The sequence below is a fragment of the Neoarius graeffei genome, chromosome 10 (assembly GCF_027579695.1).
Source record: "Neoarius graeffei isolate fNeoGra1 chromosome 10, fNeoGra1.pri, whole genome shotgun sequence".
NCBI classification, from domain to species: Eukaryota; Metazoa; Chordata; class Actinopteri; order Siluriformes; family Ariidae; genus Neoarius; species Neoarius graeffei.
Genome location: NC_083578.1, coordinates 84876885 through 84898930, shown reverse-complemented (window position 1 = coordinate 84898930; position 22046 = coordinate 84876885). Strand labels below are relative to the sequence as shown.

Sequence of the window (22046 nt, the reverse complement as noted above, 5' to 3'; positions counted from 1 at the left end):
ATGCCGGTAGGCCTTTCCCTGCACTCAGAACAAATGCTGCTCTCGTTAGAAACTATGGCAAACGGTGGAGTATGAAATGCTTGAAAACCAGTAATATCCATACAGAAAACAGTAATGGAAATGAAGTGCAACTCACAGCGACAGGTCAGCCAAGATGTTTGAACGTTGCCGGCAGATTGCTGCCTATGTGCTGTGCGCTTGCGTGAGAGGTGTGTGGGTGAAGGTGTGTGTGCACGAGTGTCACGGCTCACTCCGTGACACATATATATATCTTGTGAGCGATAATGGAGGTAACTGTAAGGATATATTAGATTCCTCCTGACTCTATCTTTGACAATTTAAGTAAAACGTACCTTTGTGCTTTTTTGTTTTGATGTGCTCCTGGATGTTTCCAGCTCCTCTGTTTCCATAATTGATCATATCTGAGCACAGAATACACAGAACCTTTCCCGGCACGTCCACTTTTCGGATATGTTCCGTCAGGCACGTCGTCACAGTTTGTGTCCCTATCTGCACGGTAACGCTACTATCGAGCCATGCCCATCGGAAACAGTTCTTTATCCCGTTCGATTTATCGATTTCCCTGACATGATCCTCATTTTTGCCGTCCAAAACTTTCGCCATATTGGCGAAGTAACTTTGAAAACTAACCAAAATAACTAGAACTTAAGAAGTGATCAAAACCGTGTACGTATAGCTTGTTTCTCCGTGAATTGTAGAAGTGAGATGAAACTAGCGCCAAAACGTTGCCGGAAATCGCCGTGAGTTGTCGTTAGCATAAACATTGAAGAAAGCAATGACGATTTCCGTTATCACAGCTGCAAGTAATTTTGCGATGAGCGTTGCGGGCGGGCGGGCGGTCCTGCCTGCGCCACCACGAGCCTCGCCTTGCGCCGACCCCGCCCCCCGAAATTTTCTCAACGGATTTACACGTTTCACAAAAATGACATTTTCAGCGGGAAAAACTCAGAATTCCGCAGATCCGCGGAAAATTCTCATCCCTGAGAAATAAAAACTTTATACAAAACGTCCGACAAAATCATTTCCGCTTAGAATGTAAACAAACCGGCGAAACGACAGGAGCAATTTGTGAAAAATGTGATAATTCTTGAAAAAAACCCCATTCTTTTCATCAAATACTTCCATTCCATATTTTGTTGCTTTTTTTTTGTATTTTCTGGGGTTTTGTTTTCGAGTAGTTTTTATTTCGTCCTTGGTTGGTTCAGCAACACGCGCCGCCATTTTGTTTTTCTCTACTCATGGTATATGAGCTGATATCCTAGTAACAGAGTAGCCAAATCAGAGTGCGCGACTGTTCATATCTGGTGAATGTGGATAGAATAATTCCTGATATTTCACTCTGATGACGTCACTCCCAGTGTTTTCCCGCTGACTAGACACGCATTGTCAAAATTTGAAACCAGATCAAAATTAAAATGCTTTTTAAAATTCCATATTTTTTGCGGATGTGTCCAGATAATATAGAGAACATTACACAGTGGTGCGAAGATATGAAGTTTATCTTCTCGTGTTGAAAATATTTTCCACTCATCCACTTCACTCACTTGTGATATATACAGTACATTCACCACACACACACACACACATATATATATATATATTATTTAACAGCTGGGAGGTCTGAATCATGAAATACCGTGACCGAGGTCTTGAAAGTACTGAGCGAGGCCCTCTGGGCCGAGGTCAGTATTCAAGGCCGAGGTCACGGTATTTCACCATACGGACCGACCTTAAGCTGGCAAATAATATATTTATTTTGTTCTTTACCAAATTCTAACAGAAAACGAGAGCGCCCGAAAGGGAAAACCGAGCCGAGCCGCCATTTTGAATCCTCATTCACGGCTGTAATGCAAATTGCTTCCTCCTCAGTATACAAGTGCACTTCCATGGCAGGAAAAAACTACATTTTGCCGCCTATGTAGTCCCCTATTTATACAAAATTGAGTCATTCAGGATTCAGCCATGTTTTTGCTCGGCGTTAGGAACAGTTAGAGGTTTTTAGCTTTCTCCTGAAATGTTTTCTTTTATTTCTTCTTCCTCAGGGTAGTAAAACTCGCTTTCGCTGTGAACACTGTCGTTATCGCTATCCATGCTGTAAAATTAATGCAATTCTCCTGAGAAATGCTGGCAAAAATTTACAAGATTTTTGATAATCTTATAAATAAATCTTATAAAGAAAAGGTAAATGTTGACAATGCTACTATGTTTGTTGTTGTTGTGAACGAGCGAGTCACCAGAGGTTCGTAACCGGGGTCCGTATCGTAGGATATGGACCCGCTTGCCAGCCAATCAGAGCGCAGGATTTGATGGAAACCGCACCGCGAAAAAAATATATATACACATTATTTTTGTATCTGTCATCTTTTTTCATTTGCAAGTTTTGTATAGAAAATGTCTTAAGCACATGTAAAGAAATGCTGTAGAGCAAAGACGCCTTCAAAAATAATGAAATTAAACATTTCTACAACATTTAAAAAATACTAATAAGTACAGTAAATGGTAATAAATGAAAAAGTCAGTATTTGTTGTGACTTTGTGCTTTAAAAAATAGTCGTCTGAGGTCCAGTGAGTGCAGTTTTATGCGGAAATGAGCTGTAGGTTTTACTGAGCATCTTACAGAACCAGCCACAGTTCTTCTGGACACTTTGACCGTCACACTCGCTTCTTCAATTTTGCTCTCATTATTTTTGTCTGAAAAGTGTCTCTTATGTAACATGCTGCTTTCTTTATTGATATACAAACATTTTTCTGTAACATTTAATTTTGTGCTGGAAAACTAACGTTCGATAACGGAGCATTCATAAAATAAAAAATCACAAGAGTTTGTATTGAAATAAAATTAGCTAAGACTTTTGCACAGTACTGTACACTGCGTATGGGTGTAGAAATAATTTTATAGAATTGTGCCGTTCTGCCACTGGTGATAAAGAACAGTTTTGATGTTCTGCGTCTGTGGTGGAAGATGATTACTGTGCACTCCGAAAATTAACATCTTATTTTGTCTATATATTGCATTATTTTCCAAATAACCTTCAAAATTTTCGATGGATGACAGGAAATTCTCAGTTTACGCAACCAATGAGTATCACGCCTTTTTCTTTTTTTGGACTGACATTTTATGTGTTATGGAATATCCATAGGACAGGTTAGTTCCCCTTTTCGTTTACCTTATAAACAGTTGTTCCTTCACCAGAATTCCTTCAAGTTAACAAGACACAACTTTATTTTGTCGATTGACAGAGAAACTGGAACTGCAGAGCCTAAACTCCTCTGTCCTGAACACTTCCTTGTTCTTGGGAAACTTTACAAAGCGCTATGACGATGACAGTGACACCAGGACTTCTTCCAGAAATCCAGCTCTTCACTTTGACTTCCTGCTACAGTTCATTGCGCATATTTCACATTCACTGTCCTGTCTATGCACCTATTGTCTGTCTTTTGACTAGTGTCTTTGTCTATTGTCTTGGATCTGACAAGCAGCCTGATAGTGTTTCGTTATACTCTAATTTACAACCCTGGTATTGGTATAATGACAAAAATAGTTAAACTGAATTGAAATGCTAAGTAAATCTCAAACAAAAACACTATAGCACATCAACGATCTGGTAGTACCTTACTAAAGTACTTAACTACAACATTCACACGGTCTAAATATCATCCAAGTCTGGTTATAGATCCTCCAAATACTCTGCTGCTAAATTATTCAACAGTCTGGATTCTATAGTTAATAAACTAATGCCGCTTTTCCACTACCAACGCGGCTGAGTTGGGCTGAGCCGTGCCGTGCTGAGTTGAGCTGAGCAGGGCTGTTGGAGTTGCATTGCAACATTGGATCATTTTCCTCAATAAATAAATGACCAAGTGTAATATATTTGTCTCATTTGTTTAACTGGGTTCTCTTTATCTACTTTTAGGACTTGTGTGAAAATCTGATAAAAGTTTTAGGTCATATTTATGCAGAAATAGAGAAAATTCTAAAGGGTTCACAAACTTTCAAGCACCACTGTATATTTTTCATCGTGGATGTCCCGAATAGCAAAATGACCACAGTATTTGAATACCGGTGTACATGTACAGTAACACCCATGAAGCAGCAGTTCCAGGTTTTTCTTTGGACCAAGTCAGAACGTTAGGAATGTACTGTATATTGTTCTAAATAATACAATGCTGTACTGAATATGGCCAAAAGTATGTGAACACCTTACCATCACACGTATGAATATTTGGTTCCTCCCTAAACGGTTGCTCCAAAGTTTGAAGCACTGACTTGTATCAAATGTCTTTGCATGCTGCAACATTACGATATTCCTTATGTACCGTACTAAGAGACTCAAACCTGTCCCAGTAGGACAATGCCCCTGCGCATGGTGTGCCAAGGATGGAGTGGAAGAACTCGAGAGCCCTGACCTCAATCCCATAGTATCTTTGGGATGAAATGGAACACTGACCGCACCCCAGACGTCCTCATCAGTGCCAAATCTTACTAATACTCTTGCGGCTGAATGAACACAAATCCCCACAGACACGCCCCAAAATCTAGCGGAGCTTATTATAACAGTAAAGAGGGAATAAATCTGGAACAGGACATTCAGCAAGGACATATGGGTGTGATGGTTAGGTGTGCACAAACGTTTGGCAATATAGCGTACTATTTAATACACTGGCTACTTTATTAGGAACACCCATCCATCCCCCTGCTGTCTATGCACAATGATGTCACAAAATCATGCAGATCCAAATCAAGAGCTTCAGTTAATTAATGTTCACAATGTTCAAACGTCAGAACGGGAAAAATTGCGATCTCAAAGTGTGACTTTCTTTCACTGTGGCATTGAGCCAGATGGACTGGTTTGAGTATTTCAGAAACTGCTCCTGATCTCCTGGGCTTTTCACACAACAGTCTCTAGAGTTTACACAGACAGAACGGTGCGAAAAACAAAAAACACTGAGTGAGTGAGTTCTGTGGGTGGAAATAAACGCCTTGTTGATTAGAGAGGTCAGAGGAAAACGGACAGACTGGTTCGAGCTTTGTTGCCAGGAAGGAAGGATATAGTAACTCTTTACAACCGTGATGAGCAGAAAAGCATCTCTGCATGCAACAGAAGACCACATGGGGTTCCGGTCCTGCAGCCAAGACCAGGAATCTTATGGCCCTTTTCCACTACCCTTTTTCAGCTCACTTCAGCTCACTTCAGCCCGACACGGCTCGCGTTTCGACTACCAAAAAACAGCACGACTCGGCTCGCTTCAGCCCTGCTTAGCCCCTAAAACTCGCACCGTTTTGGAGTGGGGCTGAAGCGAGCCAAAGCGAGCCAAGTGAGTCTGGGGGCATGAGCAGACACTCCCCTGTGCACTGATTGGTGAGGAGGAGTGTCCTCACATGCCCACACACGCCCCGCGAGCACGCTGGGATCTGTAAACACCGCAAACCCGGAAGGAGAAGAATTACGAATTACGAGAATTTCTGAAGCCTTATGCGCCTCGCCTCATCTATACGCTCTTGCCAGTATCTGTTGGCGTTGTCAGTGACAACAAGCCACAGCACCAAGACCAGCAACACTAACGACTCCATGTCCTCCATGTTTATTGTTTACTATTCGGGTCGTGAGACTACCGCTTAAAAGATCACTGATGTCACTGTTTGCGCTGCTTAACGACATCACGTAACGTCCACCCACTTTCGCTAACTCCACCCAATGTGTCCACCCACTTCCAGCCAGCACGGTTCAGCGCGGTTGTAGTCGAAATGCAACTCCAACAGCCCCGCTCAGCTCGACTCAGCACGGCACGGCTCAGCCCGACTCAGCCGCGTTTGTAGTGGAAAAGCGGCAGAATCAAGAACAAGTTCCTATTAAAGTGGCCGGTGAGTGTATACAGTATTGTGCAATTTGGGACACAACCCTAGCACGTTTGTTTGGTTTTTTTGATGGAGGCCGTTCGATTCAATAACTCATGACGATTTAGTGCGGATTGCTTTTTTCCCCCTCTTTCTTTTTTTAAACAACCGATGATCTGCTTTATGTTGTCCTGGTAACCTGGAAAGAAGGCTACTCAAGACGTGATGGATATAATAACAAAATGTGGCATCACAGATTTGCTCCTGTAATGTTCCATAACACAGTCCAGGAGAAAAGCACGACACCAGATGACAAATCTGAGAAAAAAAGTGTTCAACATACAGTGGTATGCAAAAGTTTGGGCACCCCTGGTCAAAATTGCTGTTACTGTGAACAGTTAAGCAAGCTGAAGATGAAATGATCTCCAAAAGGCATAAAGTTAAAGATGACTCGGTCCCTTTATATTTTAAGCAAAAACAATTTTTTATTTTCATCTTTTACATTTTCAAAATGACAAAAAAGGAAAAGGGCCCGAAGCAAAAGTTTGGGCACCCTGCATGGTAACACCCCCTTTGGCAAGTATCACAGCTTGTAAACACTTTTTGTAGCCAGCTAATAATCTTTCAGTTCTTACCTGGGGGATTTTCACACATTCGTCCTTGCAAAAGGCTTCCAGTTCTACAAGTTTCTTGGGCTGTCTTGCATGCACTGCTCTTTTGAGATCTAGCCACAGATTTTCAATGGTGTTTAGGTCAGGGGACTGTGAGGGCCCGGGCAAAACCTTCAGCTTGGGCCTCTTGAGGGATTCCATTGTAGATTTTGAGGTGTGTTTTGGACCATCGGCTTATTGTAGGACCCGTCCTCTTTTTAACTTCAACTTTTTTTTTTTTTTTACAGATGGTGTGATGTTTGCTTCCAGAGTTTGCTGGTATTTATTTGAATCCATGCTTCCCTCGACCAATGAAATGTGCCCCGTGCCACTGGCTGCAACACAACCCCAAAGCATGATCGATCCACACCCATGCTTCAGAGTTGGAGAGGTGTTCTTTTCCTGGAATTTGCCACCCTTTTTTCTCCAAACATACCTTTGCACATTGTGGCCAAAAAGTTCTAATTTGATTTCATCAGTCCACAGGACTTGTTTCCAAAATGCATCAGGCTTATTTAGATGTTCATTTGCAAACTTCAGACGCTGAATTTTGTGGCTCGGACGCAGGAACGGTTTTCTTCTGATGACTCTCCCATGAAGGTCATATTTGTTCAGGTGTCGCTGCATAGTAGAACAGTGCACCACCACTCCAGGGTCTGCTAAATCTTTCTGAAGGTCTTTTGCAGTCAAACAGCGGTTTTTATTTGCCTTTCTAGCAATCCAACGAGCAGTTCTTTCAGAAAGTTTTCTTCATCTTCCAGACCTCACCTTGATCTCCACTGTTTCTGTTAACTGCCATTTCTTAATAACATTACAATCTGAGGAAACAGCTACCTGAAAACACTTTGCTACGTTCTTGTAGCCTTCTCCTGCTTTGTGAGCATCGATCATTTTATTATTCAGAATGCGACGGAGTTGCTTAGAGGAGCCCATGGCTGTTGATTTTAGGGACAAGTTTGAGGAGTCAGAGAATTTATACAGCTTTGAAATCTGCATCATCTGACCTTTCCTAACGAAGAATTTGAACAAGCCACAGCTCAATAAGCTAATTAAGGTCTGGAACCTTGGTAAAATTTACCTGGGAACTCAAATGTATTGGGGTGCCCAAACTTTCGCATAGTGTTCCTTTTCTTTTTTCACTCTCCAATTGTATAAAACAAAAATAATACGCAAATCTTGCAGAAAACGCTGAAAAGAAATGTGTCGTCTTTACCTTTATGCCTTTTGGTGATCAGTTCATCTTCTGCTCACTTACCGGTAACTATTCACAGTAACAGACATTTTCAGTAAGGGTGCCCAAACTTTTGCATGCCACTGTAGCACAGCACACTGTGTGGTTTGTACCTGTGCCGTCCTTTAGATAAGTTCCTCAGATTAAAACAATGCATGTGTTACAGGTGATTTTTGAAATCAGGTGATTCTAGATTTACCGAGGTGAATTAGGTCGACATTCTTAAAAGGGATTTTTTTTTTAGGGGGTTCATAAAAGAACAAGAACACTTCGACAACCACTCTCTAGTCACCTTTCCCCCTCACTTCTCTCTCACCGCACCCCCTTTATATCTTATATCCTGTTAGACCTCTCGACCCAGAATTACACTTATATACCTGTCTTTCTGTCTGTCTAATTTAAAGCTAGACTGCCTTTCAGATTTTTCAACTGTAGGCCATAAAAAAAAAAAAAATTCCCCGACATCCAATTATTTTTGTTTAGTGGACTGAAAGCTACTGAATTCAAATCCAATTTTATTAGTTTTTTTAACAGAACAATTAATGAATTTATCTCCACGTGGCTCTAAATTCTCCACTATTTTTTCCTGCTTCACCATGACCCAATACAAGATACTACATCATGCATGACGTGGTGGGCTTTCCCCGATCACGCAAGGCATTGTGGGATACAAATTTGAAACAGGAGAGAAAAATATAGGACGTGAGTGTGTGAATAAAACGTGAAAGACCGACTACAGTAATGGAAAGAAAGCGAGAAGAAAAGACGTTATGTTATATACGAAGGAAAGGAAACGCAGGACCAAACTAATAAATACACTACCGTTCAAAAGTTTGGGGTCACCCAGACAATTTTGTGTTTTCCATGAAAAGTCACACTTTTATTTACCACCATAAGTTGTAAAACGAATAGAAAATATAGTCAAGACATTTTTCTGGCCATTTTGAGCATTTAATCGACCCCACAAATGTGATGCTCCAGAAACTCAATCTGCTCAAAGGAAGGTCAGTTTTATAGCTTCTCTAAAGAGCTCAACTGTTTTCAGCTGTGCTAACATGATTGTACAAGGGTTTTCTAATCATCCATTAGCCTTCTGAGGCAATGAGCAAACACATTGTACCATTAGAACACCGGAGTGAGAGTTGCTGGAAATGGGCCTCTATACACCTATGGAGATATTGCACCAAAAACCTAGCCTGGCAAGCCAGACTAAATGTGAATATTTAGTCTGGCCTCGCTCGTAGACATTTCCGAAGGGTGTGGGAGGAACAACCCGCTGTCTTTCAAACTGTCTCTGTGCGTATAGGCCAACGCTCTGACCAATCAGCGCAACAGTGACTGTGACGTAGTCAGAGCGACAGAAAGCAGTGGGGGAGGCCTTGAAATAAATAATTTTTCAAAATGCGTATTAATTAATAAACAGGTTCTAGATATTAAGAAGTTTGGAGATAATGACCACAAGTTTGGAGTCTGTACCACATACTTAACATACACATTTTTTTTTAAGTGTTTTTCAAGGGTTTGCTTAAACTGTTTTTGAGAGTTTTTATTTAGTGGTGTTTGGTGAAATTATTTCCCTTAAATTTAAAATAACGGGAAAATAAGAAACAATCAAAAAGTAATGTTTCAAAGCTGTTTATTAATTCTTCGTACTGCACAAACTAGCCCCATCCTTTTGGCTACGAGCGGAGCCAGCTGGTAGATCAGACTTTTGCCATAGCCGGTCGGCAAAACAGCGAAAACGTCCTTCTTGAAAAGGAATGAGCGGAGAGCCTCTTCCTGCTCATGTTTCAATGAAAACTCCAAGTCTAATTCTTCTAAAACTGATTCCAAAGCGGAGTCAAACGCGCGCTGTTCACTAGCCATAGCCATCTTTCTTGTTGCGCTTTCTCCAGCGTCGCGCAGCTTTGTCGTCACTCCTGCAAAAGCCCGCCCAAAGAATCCAAACAAAAACCTTGCGTTGTGATTGGCGGGCACGATTTGATGCCCGGGGTGTTTTGTTGATATGGTGCGAGGCTAGACCCACTCGCAGGCAAAAAATATTTTTGGCCGCTAGGCGGGTGGGTCTAGTTTACTAGGCTACCAAAAACCAGACGTTTGCAGCTAGAATAGTCATTTACCACATTAGCAATGTATAGAGTGGATTTCTGATTAGTTTAAAGTGATCTTCATTGAAAAGAACAGTGCTTTTCTTTCAAAAATAAGGACATTTCAAAGTGACCCCAAACTTTTGAACGGTAGTGTAAATATCGGCGGTCAGCGAGCACCTCGGTGTGATCAGTTGTTCGTTTAGCGACAGAACGATGGAACTGTCAGTGCACGCTCAAAGGTAAACCTGCACACGCACGCACACACACACGGACTTCCTCTGTCTGCTTGACTACGTGAAGTGAGTGATTTCATGCACATTATTTGCTTTAATCCCTTCAAATTAAATAACTTCCCAGCCACAGAACGGCCCGTTTTTTTTTTTTTTTTTAGATATTACAGAAATAAACATATATAGCAATGACCAAATATCAGAGGGAACTAAATTTCACCGGTTTTATGAAATCGAAAGGCCGTCTACTTTTTATTTGCTTTCCCCCCTCTCCCACTTTTTACCGTCACTGGTGCGACTCACACTCAGGACGTTTCTGCTTTGAAGTCCACCACTTTACACCATGAAGGATTCAGTTGCAGCAAAGAAATGAAACATTCCACCAGATCACCCAACCCTAACCTACCTAGGTGAATCCAGATTCATTGGATTTCAAAAATCACCTGTAACACACATCAAAGGACAGTTAGTTTGATTTTGAGGTTCCATTTTGTGCTTTATAGCCAAACAGTACACAACACGGACACTCCCTCCTACACTCCAGAACGATGACTCCAGGGCGTATTGGGTCATGACGTGTTCAGCGAGTACGATGGAAAATTGAGACACTTTGACTGTTTGACTGGCCTGCCAAATCATCGTCCCCTCTGATGTTACTTGGAATATTGGGTTCAAGACACTGGTGGAATTCTTATCCGACAGGATTGGTCCTGTTATCACAACCGGGGGAGGCGTAACCAAGTATTCGGAACGAAATAACACATCCAAACCTTTTGTTTTTTGTTCGGGAAGCTCATATTAAAGGAAAAGGCAACTTTTGTACAAAACCAGGTGTGTAATTGGAGAAAAACATATACGTAATCAATTCCGTTAATTATTTCCATTATATATCGAACATGAAAAAATATTTTTAACTTTGAAATCATGAATTGACACAGAGGAGTCGAAGTTGGAGGAGGCAGCCATTTTGAGATTGTGGGCAACTATAAACCAATCAGAATCTTTCGTTAATGCGCCTCCCTCTGATCTGTGACGTCACTGGGCCCATGAAAACAGTGACTACGTTTACATGCACATCCAAATCGAGCTGCTGTCGGTAATCGAGCTGAAGGTCCCAGCAGGGTGCCAGAGAAATCCAATCCTACATGCACACAATGAAATCGGGCTATTGTGTGAGGTGCATTGTGCACCCGAGCCACAGGTGGCGCTACACGCCCCATCGTGTTGGTACACTTCCGGTTGTCGTCATGAAGAAGAGCTATTCAAGAGTGTAAACAAAGTTATCAGTTCCGTGTTCTCCATTGCGCGTTTTTCTCCCGTCCATGAATTTTAATATATTCAACTCCTTAAGCTGAATGAGCATGAACTCTGTCTCCTCATTGCTCCAGAAGTGCACGTTTCTGCTCGCCTGTGGCAGTGGGGGCGTGGTCAAGCGCCGGTCTGTGACAGGAGGGCGGAGCCAGGGAAGATGAGTGGCAGAATCACTACACCTGACGGTAATTAACCTGTGTTTGTGTGTCTTCCCAGTAACCGCGCCCTATTTAAGGAGGCAGAGGGAGAGCAGAGGGGACAGCTCATCCCGGGACTAGAACACAGCGCGCGCGTGTGTTTTTCTCTCAAGAATAAAAGTAGGCTGTTAAACTGAAAAGTCTGACAATAAAAAGCCTATTAGTACCAGAAGCTTTGTCCTGCCGTCCTCTGTGCTCCACCCACACTTCAGAGAGCTCTACATCGCCATTTTCTCTTCTTCGTTTGTTCCTCCTGACCTCTTCTGCTGCTCGCTACTACTGTTGTCATGCCGACCGAGGCTGTTGTGTTTCCTGCTTGTGGTCTCGTCACTCGTCACTTCCGGAAGTAGCTCGACAACTAGCTCGATAGGGTATACATGCACAAAGTAGCTCGGCAGAAATCGCATAAACTAGGTCGTGTAGCTCGATTCCGAGAAATCAAGTTCGGTTCAATTTCAGCCGAATTAAGGTGTATACCTGGCATTTTGAACTTCGATTTCAGTTGAGCAACGGCAGAAATTCGATTCTCTCTATGTGCATGTAAACGTAGTGAGTGTTTACTGTGATTAGGAGTCCCGGCGGGTGGCTTGTATTCGATTCTTTTATATCCCGACCTTGTCAGCTGTCAGATTTATGTTCATGGACCCGGTAAGCTGGTAAATAATATATATATATATTTTTTTCTTTACCAAATTCTAACAGAAAACGAGAGCGCCCGAAAGGGAAAACCGAGCCGAGCCGCCTCATGCATGCGCAGTAGGCTTGGTAGGACAAATCCAAATAGGAGTCATTCAGGATTCAGCCATGTTTTTGCTCCGTGTTTTTACTCAACCAAAGTTCTACAGTATTATGAGCTTTAAGTTGCATAAATAAAACCATTTGGTGAAACTTTGAAGAAGCGATTGTACTGGTTTTTTACCTTATTACCATGAAGCACTGAAGAGTTCTTTTCAGTGGTGGGCCGCATGACGTCACGCAGTAGATCAATATGGCGGAACGCATCTTCGCTGAGCTCAGCGCAAGCCCATATTATTAAAAGTTAAAAGATACTGTTATGCGGTCTGTTCTTTCTCTATAAATTCCATGATCGATTACTTTATATATTTATCTATCTATTTGTGGTGATTTTGTACAAAAGTTGCCTTTTCCTTTAAACTCTCTCTCTTTTTATATCCAAGCTATATTTTCAGCAAGACATCCGTTTTGGAAAAATAACATTTCAAAAATGCAATTAATGAATGAAAATGAGTATTTTTTTTTGGTATACAAGTTAGGCTTCCTTCTGCATGTGTATTCAGGACCCGTGCAATCACACTTCACCTGCAGGACTTACTTGATGAACTGCCAGAAGAGAAGAGAGCCGAGGTCGGGATTCGACCTTCCTCGTAAAGTACCATTTTCTCAACTAAGCGCTGTCTGACTGGATTAATAATAACTCCGTCTTCTGCAAACATATGGGGAGGGGGAAAAAACAACAAAAAAAAAAACAAAAACACAGAGTGAGCCCAGAGCAGAGTTATCAACACTGCTAACGAAAAAAAAAGCCTCGCAGGCAGACAGAAAACACAACTTTATCACAAAACCTCTAACATGTACACTAACTGTAGTGGAAGTTCATTATGTCTAACTATTAAAGCTATTTTAAGTTCGTTTCTTAAGACAAGGATTTTTTAAGGTGTTACCTTGTTGACAGTTTCGGCGGGAATCTTCCGCCTTCTTCAAAACAGTCGCCAGATGTCGTAGGAAAGAACACCAAATAGAATGTGAAAAAGAAACAGCAAAAAGACTCACAAGATCCGAAAAAGAAAAAGAAAACCAAGAAAACTTAAAATCAGCCATTTCAGACCACTGCAAACGACATAATCGTATAATGAATTGGGAAGAGGCCAGAGTCATTCGCGCTGAAGAAAATAGATACCAGCGTTGGATTTTAGAGGCAGTGGAGATACACAAGCGTGCGCAGAGGACGATGAACCGGGATGAGGGAGCGTACGCGCTGTCACACACCTGGAGCGCCGTCCTGGGGGAGCAACCTGACAGCAGGAGGCGTGAACTGCCTGTCAAATTGGGCGGGACGTTCACGCCTCCGTAGCGTAACATCAGCTGATAAGGCACGTCGCCACTCGACATCTGGTGACTGTTTTGAAGAAGGCGGAAGATTCCTGCCGAAACTGTCAACAAGGTAACGACACCTTAAAAAATCCTTGTCTTAAGAAACGAACTTAAAATAGTTGTACACTATCTGGCCAAAAGTATGTCGACATCTGACCGTCACACCCATACACGACTTTTCCTCAAACCGTTGTCACAAAGTTGGATGCACACGATTGTCTACAACGTCTTTGTATTATCCTGCAGCATTACAATTTCTTCACCAGAACCAAGAGACTCAAACTTGTTCCAGCATGACAATGAAAAAAGGTATGGTTCCATGAAGCCAAGGCTGGTGTAGAAGAACTCGAATGTCCTGCACAGAGCCTTTGAGCACCTTTGGGATGAGCTGGAATTCTGACCGCACCCCAGAGTAGCCTCCTCACCCAACATCTCACTAATGATCTTCTGGCTGAAACAGACACGCCTTAAAATCTCATGGAAAAACTTCCCAGAAGAATGGCGCTTATATTATAACTGCAATGGAATGGGCACATATGGGTGTGATGGGCAGGTGTCCACATACTTTTGACCATACAGAATGAAAGAATAACTTTTTTCTGCCAGGTGAATATTATTATTTCTGCTGTATTGCTGTGTCAAGGGGTCAGAAACTGTAAATGCTACAGCTCGGCCGTTTCAGCATCTCGAATAAAAATATTCTTCGGTAAAAAAAAAAAAAAAAAGAATTCTCCCAAAAGTCATGACACTAAAACATTCACCATTTCAACAGGACATTGAGTTTGAACAGTCAAAATTGGTTGGGATGGATGACATCAGGCCCGTGTCCACCAAATGCGGTTGTTTGGGGGGGGGGGGGGGTTTGCGCTGGCATCATCTATTTTATATACAAATCCTATGAAGCAGGCTTGTAAGTACTCGAGTCTGACTTGAGCACTAATGACTCGTTCTAGGACTCGGACTCATAAATTGGAGAAGAGGACTCGGATTTTTTCTTTATTTTTTTGTAACATGCCATAATAATTTGGTGTGAGATATTTATATCTACGTTAATTTTTGCACTAATTTCGTGCAAGAGTGTCACACTTGCGCACCTTGGCGAGTGTATCAGATACTCTTGGGTGCGCTCCGGACAGCGCACATGCGCCGTAAACGACTCGCACCTGCACAGGATTAAGGCGCAATCAGCGCGCCTATATAAAAACTGTGGAAGCGCACGCACTTTGCGAAGTATTGAGTTGTGTTGCTGACACATTACCGAGCCTTATTTCCTTGTTTGGTTTCCTGATCCCTGATTTCCTGTTTCTCGTCTTTGATCCTGCCGAGTCTACGATAGCCTGTTTGTGTCTCGCTCGACCTATCGCCTGTTTCACCGTTTTACCTGCCGTTCTGGATTGTTTACGCGTCTTCAGTTGTATTAATAAACACACCTTCTGCACTTACATCCATCTCCCGACCATCTCTGACGGAATACTTCACACTCCCTGATAAAGAGAAGCGCATTCACCTGTTCACATGTCATGTTCAGGAACAAACTAATGTTAACGACGCTAAAACAGCCACCGTCACATGGTGCAGTTGGAGTCTTGGACTCGACTCAAAATTTTGTACTTGACTCAGACTTGAACACTGGGGACTCGAGACTGGACTTGGACTTGAGGTTTAGTGACTCAACTACAACACTGCTATAAAGTTCGGTGTTGATGGCACTCAATGTCCTCGGCGCAAAGAAAGTCCACAGCGTACAGCCCCCCCCACCCCACCCGCTGTGCTCACGGTGCTTCCAGTTGAAAATAGTTCAACGTTTGGAACACTGCCAAGCTCACTTCTCACAGTGTCGCTGACCGATCAAAATCAAGAAAGGGGCGGGGCTTTTATGATTGATCTCCTGCACCCAGACTCTTCATTTCAAGGGTTTATCAATTCCCATGTCGAGAGCTGCTGATAATGTCAGGCCACGATTTCTCTCCATCATCTGAGTTAACATTTTTAAAGGAAATAGAGACTTGACGCTCACAATGCAGGAATGCAGAAATGCTAGATGTTTTTTTTTTGTAACCTAGCAACAATAAGCACTTCAGAGAAGTGCTCTGAAATGGAAAAAAAAGACACATCTGGTGGACACAGGCCCATACATTCTTTCCCTCGTCAATCACAGCGACGCCAGCCAATCACAGGCTTCTGTGAGGTCATGTATTCCTTCTATGGGGAAGCCATGGCCAAATGGTTAGAGAAGCAGCTTTGGGAACAAATGGTCGCTGGTTCAAGTCCCTGGACCAGCAGGAATGGCTGAAGTGTCCTTGAGCAAGCCACTTAACCCCCATATGCTCCTCAGGCTGCTCTGGGTATGCTGTATATCACTCTGGATAAGCGCGTCTGCTAAATACCAGTAATGTAATGTATGTGGAAGAGGGCAGATAGTGTTTTTCCTCTGAGTGCATTACGCTGCCCTGTGCTGCAGAACGAGCAGCATTTTGAAAAGAAAGTATGGTGGTTGGTACATGGCTTCACCATCCACCTATTAGTTGTTGTTTGGTAGACCAGAGCTAGCTAGTGAGTCGGAAAATTCATCATAAATAAATAAATGGAACAGCCACGGAACATCATAAATAAATGGAACAGCCTTCCAAGTAACGTTCGGGAATCAGACACAATCTCAGCATTTAAGTCTAGGCTGAAAACATATCTGTTTAGTCAAGCCTTTTGTTAATGGTGTTTATGAGGTAAAGGAGTAGATCTGGAGGGCCCTCAGACATAGAGTGTTTTGGTAAACTGGGATGTATGGATGCTGTCAGTCCCCACTCGCTTGCTCACTCGAGTTTGTTGATGGTGTAGTGGCTGCTGCTTTATGTCCCGGGGCTCCCTCATGCCTGTGTTACCTTCTGGCTCTCTCCTTTTAGTTATGCTGTCATAGTTAGTTGCCGGAGTCCCTGCTTGTACTCGGTGCAATATGTATACTGTTCCTACTTATTCAGGTGGCATTGGGCATACCTAACAACCTGTGTTTTCTTTCCCTCCCCTGACCCCAAATCTGTCCCTCTGAGTCACATGGAGTCAACAGGAAATCTTTTGGTGGAGACCTCGACTGGCTATCGTAGCCTGCAGGGAATCGGCCGTCAGACATTCTGTCGCATGTCCCAGACCCGGTGAAATGTAACTGAATTGTCTTGGCCAGCCCTAAGGGTCCCATCTGCATCTCATCATTGCTGAGGAGTGTGCTCCCATCACCCAATCAAGCATCCAGCCAGAGCAGGTCATGATATATTTTACCATATTAACATGCCATTGTTGTGTGTTATGCCTGATGTAAAGACTCTCGTCTCTGCGAGCCTACCACACAGATTTAATACTTGTCATTTTTAGGGCATACCTAACAACGTGTTTTCTTTCTCTCCCCCCCCCCAATCTGTCCCTCTGAGTTACATGTTGGTCCTGGGATTGAGATGCTGGCCTCTTCTGCCCCTCGGACCTGCTTGATCCATCCTGGTGCCCTGTGTCTGGTCGGAGTTTTATCGCCCCACTCCTGTGAAGGACGGCCCCATGAGGACAGTTGAGGGTTATACCTGTTAAAACTGTTAATGTTATAGTCAGGCTGTCTGTTGTTGCCCAAATGAGGATGGGTTCCCTTTTGAGTCTGGTTCCTCTCGAGGTTTCTTCCTCATGTCGTCTGAGGGAGTTTTTCCTTGCCACCGTCGCCACAGGCTTGCTCATTGGGGATAGATTAGGGATAAAATTAGCTCATGTTTTAAGTCGTTCAAATTCTGTAAAGCTGCTTTGCGACAATGTTTATTGTTAAAAGCGCTATACAAATAAACTTGATTTGATTTTGATTTGATAAATACAACAGCGAAATTGTCGATGCTGGTATTTCTGTCAGAATGGGACAATAAATACTGTATATTGTTTGGTTAAAAACAACACCTCAAATGATATCAATCAGAATTTTAGACATTCTGAGAAAAAAAAAAAGAACAAACCAACCAACACAATTTTTTTTAATACGGTTTGGAAAAACAAACCTCTGACCTGCTGGTTTAACGACCCCATGAACCTGCTGGACTTAAAACCGTCCCACCTTTCAACCGATTTCAGAGCTGAGCCTTTATGTCCTCAGATGTGGAATTTACCCAGCATGCACATAACCAAAATAACAACTTCCATACAAGTTTTATTTACGTGAAATGCTTCATTATGCACACGCTAACACGGACACTACGTCCAAGACAAATATGGTTTGATGCTTTAGTTTAAGCTGTTTATTCTTTGTTAGTACTGTATTAGCGCCACACTCCCTCCTACTCACTTAATTACAGACCTTAATCACTCGCTCAAGCATTTGCTTTTCCCGGGGATCAGAAACCATATCTCTGAGATAAACCTCTCCAGATGGCAATTAAATGAACGTGGGATGAGTGATCCGTTTTCGTATGAACGTGGACGTCTGGGTGACGGTCATATGGTGTGAATTCAGAGAAGATCATTTGCATTTATGTTCATTTTGCAGCATCTAACATTAGAACAAGTGCTCGTTCATTTATTTATATAAATAAAGTTGTTATAACAGGTCCTTTAATCAGCTTGCAACATTGAGGCATACTGATGTCACAATTTGGTACTAAAATATGGATATGATACTAAATAAAGAGAGGAGCAGCAGGGAAAAAAAAAACAAAAAACAAAAAAACGCCAGCTGCATCTGCTTAAAAAAAAAAAAAAAATCACAGAGCTGTCTATTCTGAAAGGATCAAACCATTAGAGTTGGTCAAAAAACCCAGCTCTGTAAAAACTGGTATATTTTCGTTATGTGACGCAATTTGTTTTCCAAGTGAAAAAAAGAGAAAAGGAAAAAAGTGAGAGAGAAGACAAATTAAAGGTAGACTGCCTTTCAGATTTTTCAAGTGTAGGTCATAAAAAGAATTTTCCCCGACATCCGATTATTTTTGTTTAGTGGACCGAAAGCGACTGAATTTGAATCACAGACTTCCAATTTTATTCTTTTTTTTTTTTTAAATAGAACAATTAATGAATTTATCTCCACATGGCCCTAAATTCTCCGCTATTTTTTCCTGCTTCACCATGATCCAGTTCAAGATACTACATCAAGCATGACGTGGTGGACTTTCCCCGTTCCCGCAAGGCATTGTGGGATACAAACTTGAAACAGGAGAGAAAAACGGATCACGTGAGTGTGCGAATGAAACGTGAAAGACCGACTACAGTAACAGAAAGAAAGTGAGAAGAAAAGATGTTATGTTATATACGAAGGAAAGGAAACGCAGGACCAAACTAATAAATATCGGCACTCAGCGAGCACCTCGGTGTGATCAGCTGTTCGTTTAGCGCAGGGGTGGGCAATTATTTTTTCCATGGGGCCACATGAGAAACAGAAAATTTTGTGGAGGGCCGGACCAAAAGGCTGAACTAAATTCTGCGTAATATTAATTGTATTTCTTTATATAAAGCAGTAAATAACATTGTTTTTACAAGCTGCTAAGACTGGTAAGAGTATGGGGGAAAAAACGAGGTTGCCTTACAAAAAATGTCATTTATTCAATCAAATTTCCCAAAACAATGGTTAACAAAATGTGAACGTTTGTACCATTTTTTTTTTCAGTCACATTCACCCTAAAACACAATAAAGACATCACAATATTGTCTTTCTACTCCATATATCAAGCAAGATGCATCATATTATAATAATGATGCCGTGTCGATTCGGTGCAGGTATCAGATCTACAGATCGGCTCGGGCTCCGGCGCCTGCTGGTGACGTCACACTGTGTGATTGGCTGGACTGTTTCAAGGATGACGTACAAGTTTGTGGTTGGTCTGGACAAATTACGGAAGTAGTTATCGCGGGATTACGTTTCGTGTGATTTCATGTCATGTTCATGTCGCGCGCATTGCGTTTTTGTTGAACACAACTTCAAAATAAAAGCACTGCACATTCAGTCCATGCATGAGGTAAAATTAGAAAATACGTTTATTTTGTAATTTCTAATTAACCTTACACGGGCCGGTCAGAATGAATCAAAGGGCAGGATGCGGCCCGCGGGCCGGAAAATGCCCAGGTCTGGTTTAGCGACAGAATGATGGAACTGTCAGTGCAAGCTCAAAGGTAAACCTGTAGATGGCAGTAATGCAACACTGTGGAAGCCAGCTGCTGTAAAACCCAAAAGAAGAAGAAGGTGGTAAACCTGCGCATGCACACACACACACACGGACTTCCTCTGTCTGCTTGACTGCACGAAGCGAGCAATTTCATGCACATTATTTGCTTTAATCCCGTCAAATTAAATAACTTCCCAGCCACAGAACAGAACGTCCTGATATTTTGTGAGATATTACAGAAATAAACATATATCACAATGACCACATTTCAGAGGGAACTAAATGTCACCGATTTTATGAAATCAAAAGGCCGTCTAGCTTTAATGAATTGTGGTAATAAAGTAAGAATATGTTATTGCGTTTAAAAGTATGTAAAAGTGGTGTCAGTTCACAGGCAAACTGAGAAAGGAAATAATTGATTTCCAGGTCTGCAAAAAGTATTTGGATTTTTTTTTAAGAAGCTAAAAGAGAGAGAGAAAAGGGATGGGGAAGGAAAAAAGGAGAAAGGAAGAGAAAGGGAAAAAAGGGGGCTAAATGATGGCTACGTTGAGGAATCTAAAATATGATTTTTTTTTAAATCACTTTTTGTTTATCACAGAATTCCATATGTGTCCCAAAGGTCGTTTCACAGTTTTGACGTCTTCAGTATTATTCCGCAGTGTACGGTAGAAAATGGTCAAAATGCAAAAAAAATAAATAAATATATGAATGAGTAGGGGTGTACAAACTTTTGACTGGCACGCTGTATATACAGTAGACCCCTGCCTATTCGCGGTTCAGTATTCGCGAATTCACATATTTGCGGGATTTTATATAGAACATATCTCCGATACATTCGCGGAAATCTCAGCGATTCGCGGTCATTTGCGGCGAACATACCGAACGTTTACGCACTGTGAACGTTTACGCACTGCTACATTCTCGGAGCCGAATGCTCGATCGCTATTGGCTGAAGTTTGAATGGCGGGCTGCTGCTCATTGGCTGATACGAATGAGCGCATTGTACAGTACAGTCTCGCGGTTCCCGTAGTTCAGACTTGTTCACGTGTTGTGCGTTCTTGGTATTTTTGAATAATTTTTACGCCCTACAATGGCTCCTGCCAAGGAACCTAAGCGCCAGAAGAAGGTAACGACGCTGCAGGAGAAGGTAGGACTTCTCGATATGCTAAAGGAAGGGAAGACTTTTGCAGCAGTGGCTCGTCACTACGGGGGGGGGGGGTGTTACAAGTATTCGCGATTTTGGCTTATTCGCGGCCATGTTCGGTCCCTAACCCCCGCGAATACTGAGGGCTTACTGTACTACAAATCACTGATACTGTATAAATCACTTAAGGATTTAATTTGCACTTTAAAAAGCTACCTCTTCTAAAAATATACCGGTCTTTGTCTATTGTTTTGTTTTACTGTACAGCCTTTGTGTTGGTATAATAAATAATAATTTAAAAAAAAACCCAGCTCTGTAATTTTCTGAATGGACGACGGAGGGAAAAACACCAACGTGGATGATTAAAAACAGAACTAAAATCAAAATAATTAAATAAAATTGCAGCTGCATGTGCAATTGATAGGATTACCTTCAAGGTGTTGCGTCATGATTTGATGTTTCCATTCATTCATACGTATATTCATTTTCTGTACCGTTTATCAGTTGCGGGTCGCGGGCGAGCTGGCGCCAATCCCAGCTGACCTTGAGCGAGAGGCGGGGTTCACAAACAACCACTCACACAGGCAATTTAGAGCAGCCAGTTAACCAAATCCACATGTCTTTGCGCTTTGGGAGGAAACCAGAGCACCCTGAGGAAACCCACGAACTTCACGCAGAAACTGACAGGTCCGAACCCAGAACCTGCTTACCCTGAGGCGGCAGCACTAATCCCTGCACCACCATCCTGCCTGATTTGCTACTTTTTAAGGACAATATTAAAAGTGTTTTGCAACGTACTGCTGACAACTCGATACTCTGAATGACTGTTATGGTGATAAAACAATCCCCTGTGCCATGGATCCAACATCATCACTTCCTTAATTCAAGTTTAGCAGGTTTCTGGTGCCAAAAAGGGAACTGTGTGGGTTCTTTCCCCCCCTTCTCGCTAATTTAGTGGCCTCGGTGCTAAAAATTCTCACTCCAAACAGTAATAAGTGAAACGGTTTTAAAGGAGAGGAGAAATCCACCCTGAACAGCCTGGATGTCAATATTGACAATTAAAGGTGCGGTATGTAATTTTTAAAAGCTTTTTTTTTTTTAACCAGGTCTTCCC

The 22046-nt window shown here is 42.2% G+C and overlaps 1 protein-coding gene across 3 annotated transcripts in view; it reads right to left on the bottom strand.

The window, feature by feature from the left end:
- Positions 1–22046, bottom strand: part of irak1 (interleukin-1 receptor-associated kinase 1) — a 75504-nt gene that overhangs the window by 4835 nt on the left and 48623 nt on the right. Inside the window, exons 13-14 of one of the 3 annotated variants that reach the window (XM_060932457.1) lie at positions 12900–13010; positions 10465–10501 (exon numbers count right to left, since the gene is read on the bottom strand). The exons of 1 other annotated variant lie outside the window; for it this stretch is intronic. In XM_060932457.1, the coding sequence (XP_060788440.1) occupies positions 10491–10501; positions 12900–13010 (122 nt within the window). In that variant the 3' untranslated portion in view covers positions 10465–10490. The remainder of the gene's footprint in view (positions 1–10464; positions 10502–12899; positions 13011–22046) is intronic. One more of the 3 variants, XM_060932455.1, reaches the window with a different exon arrangement.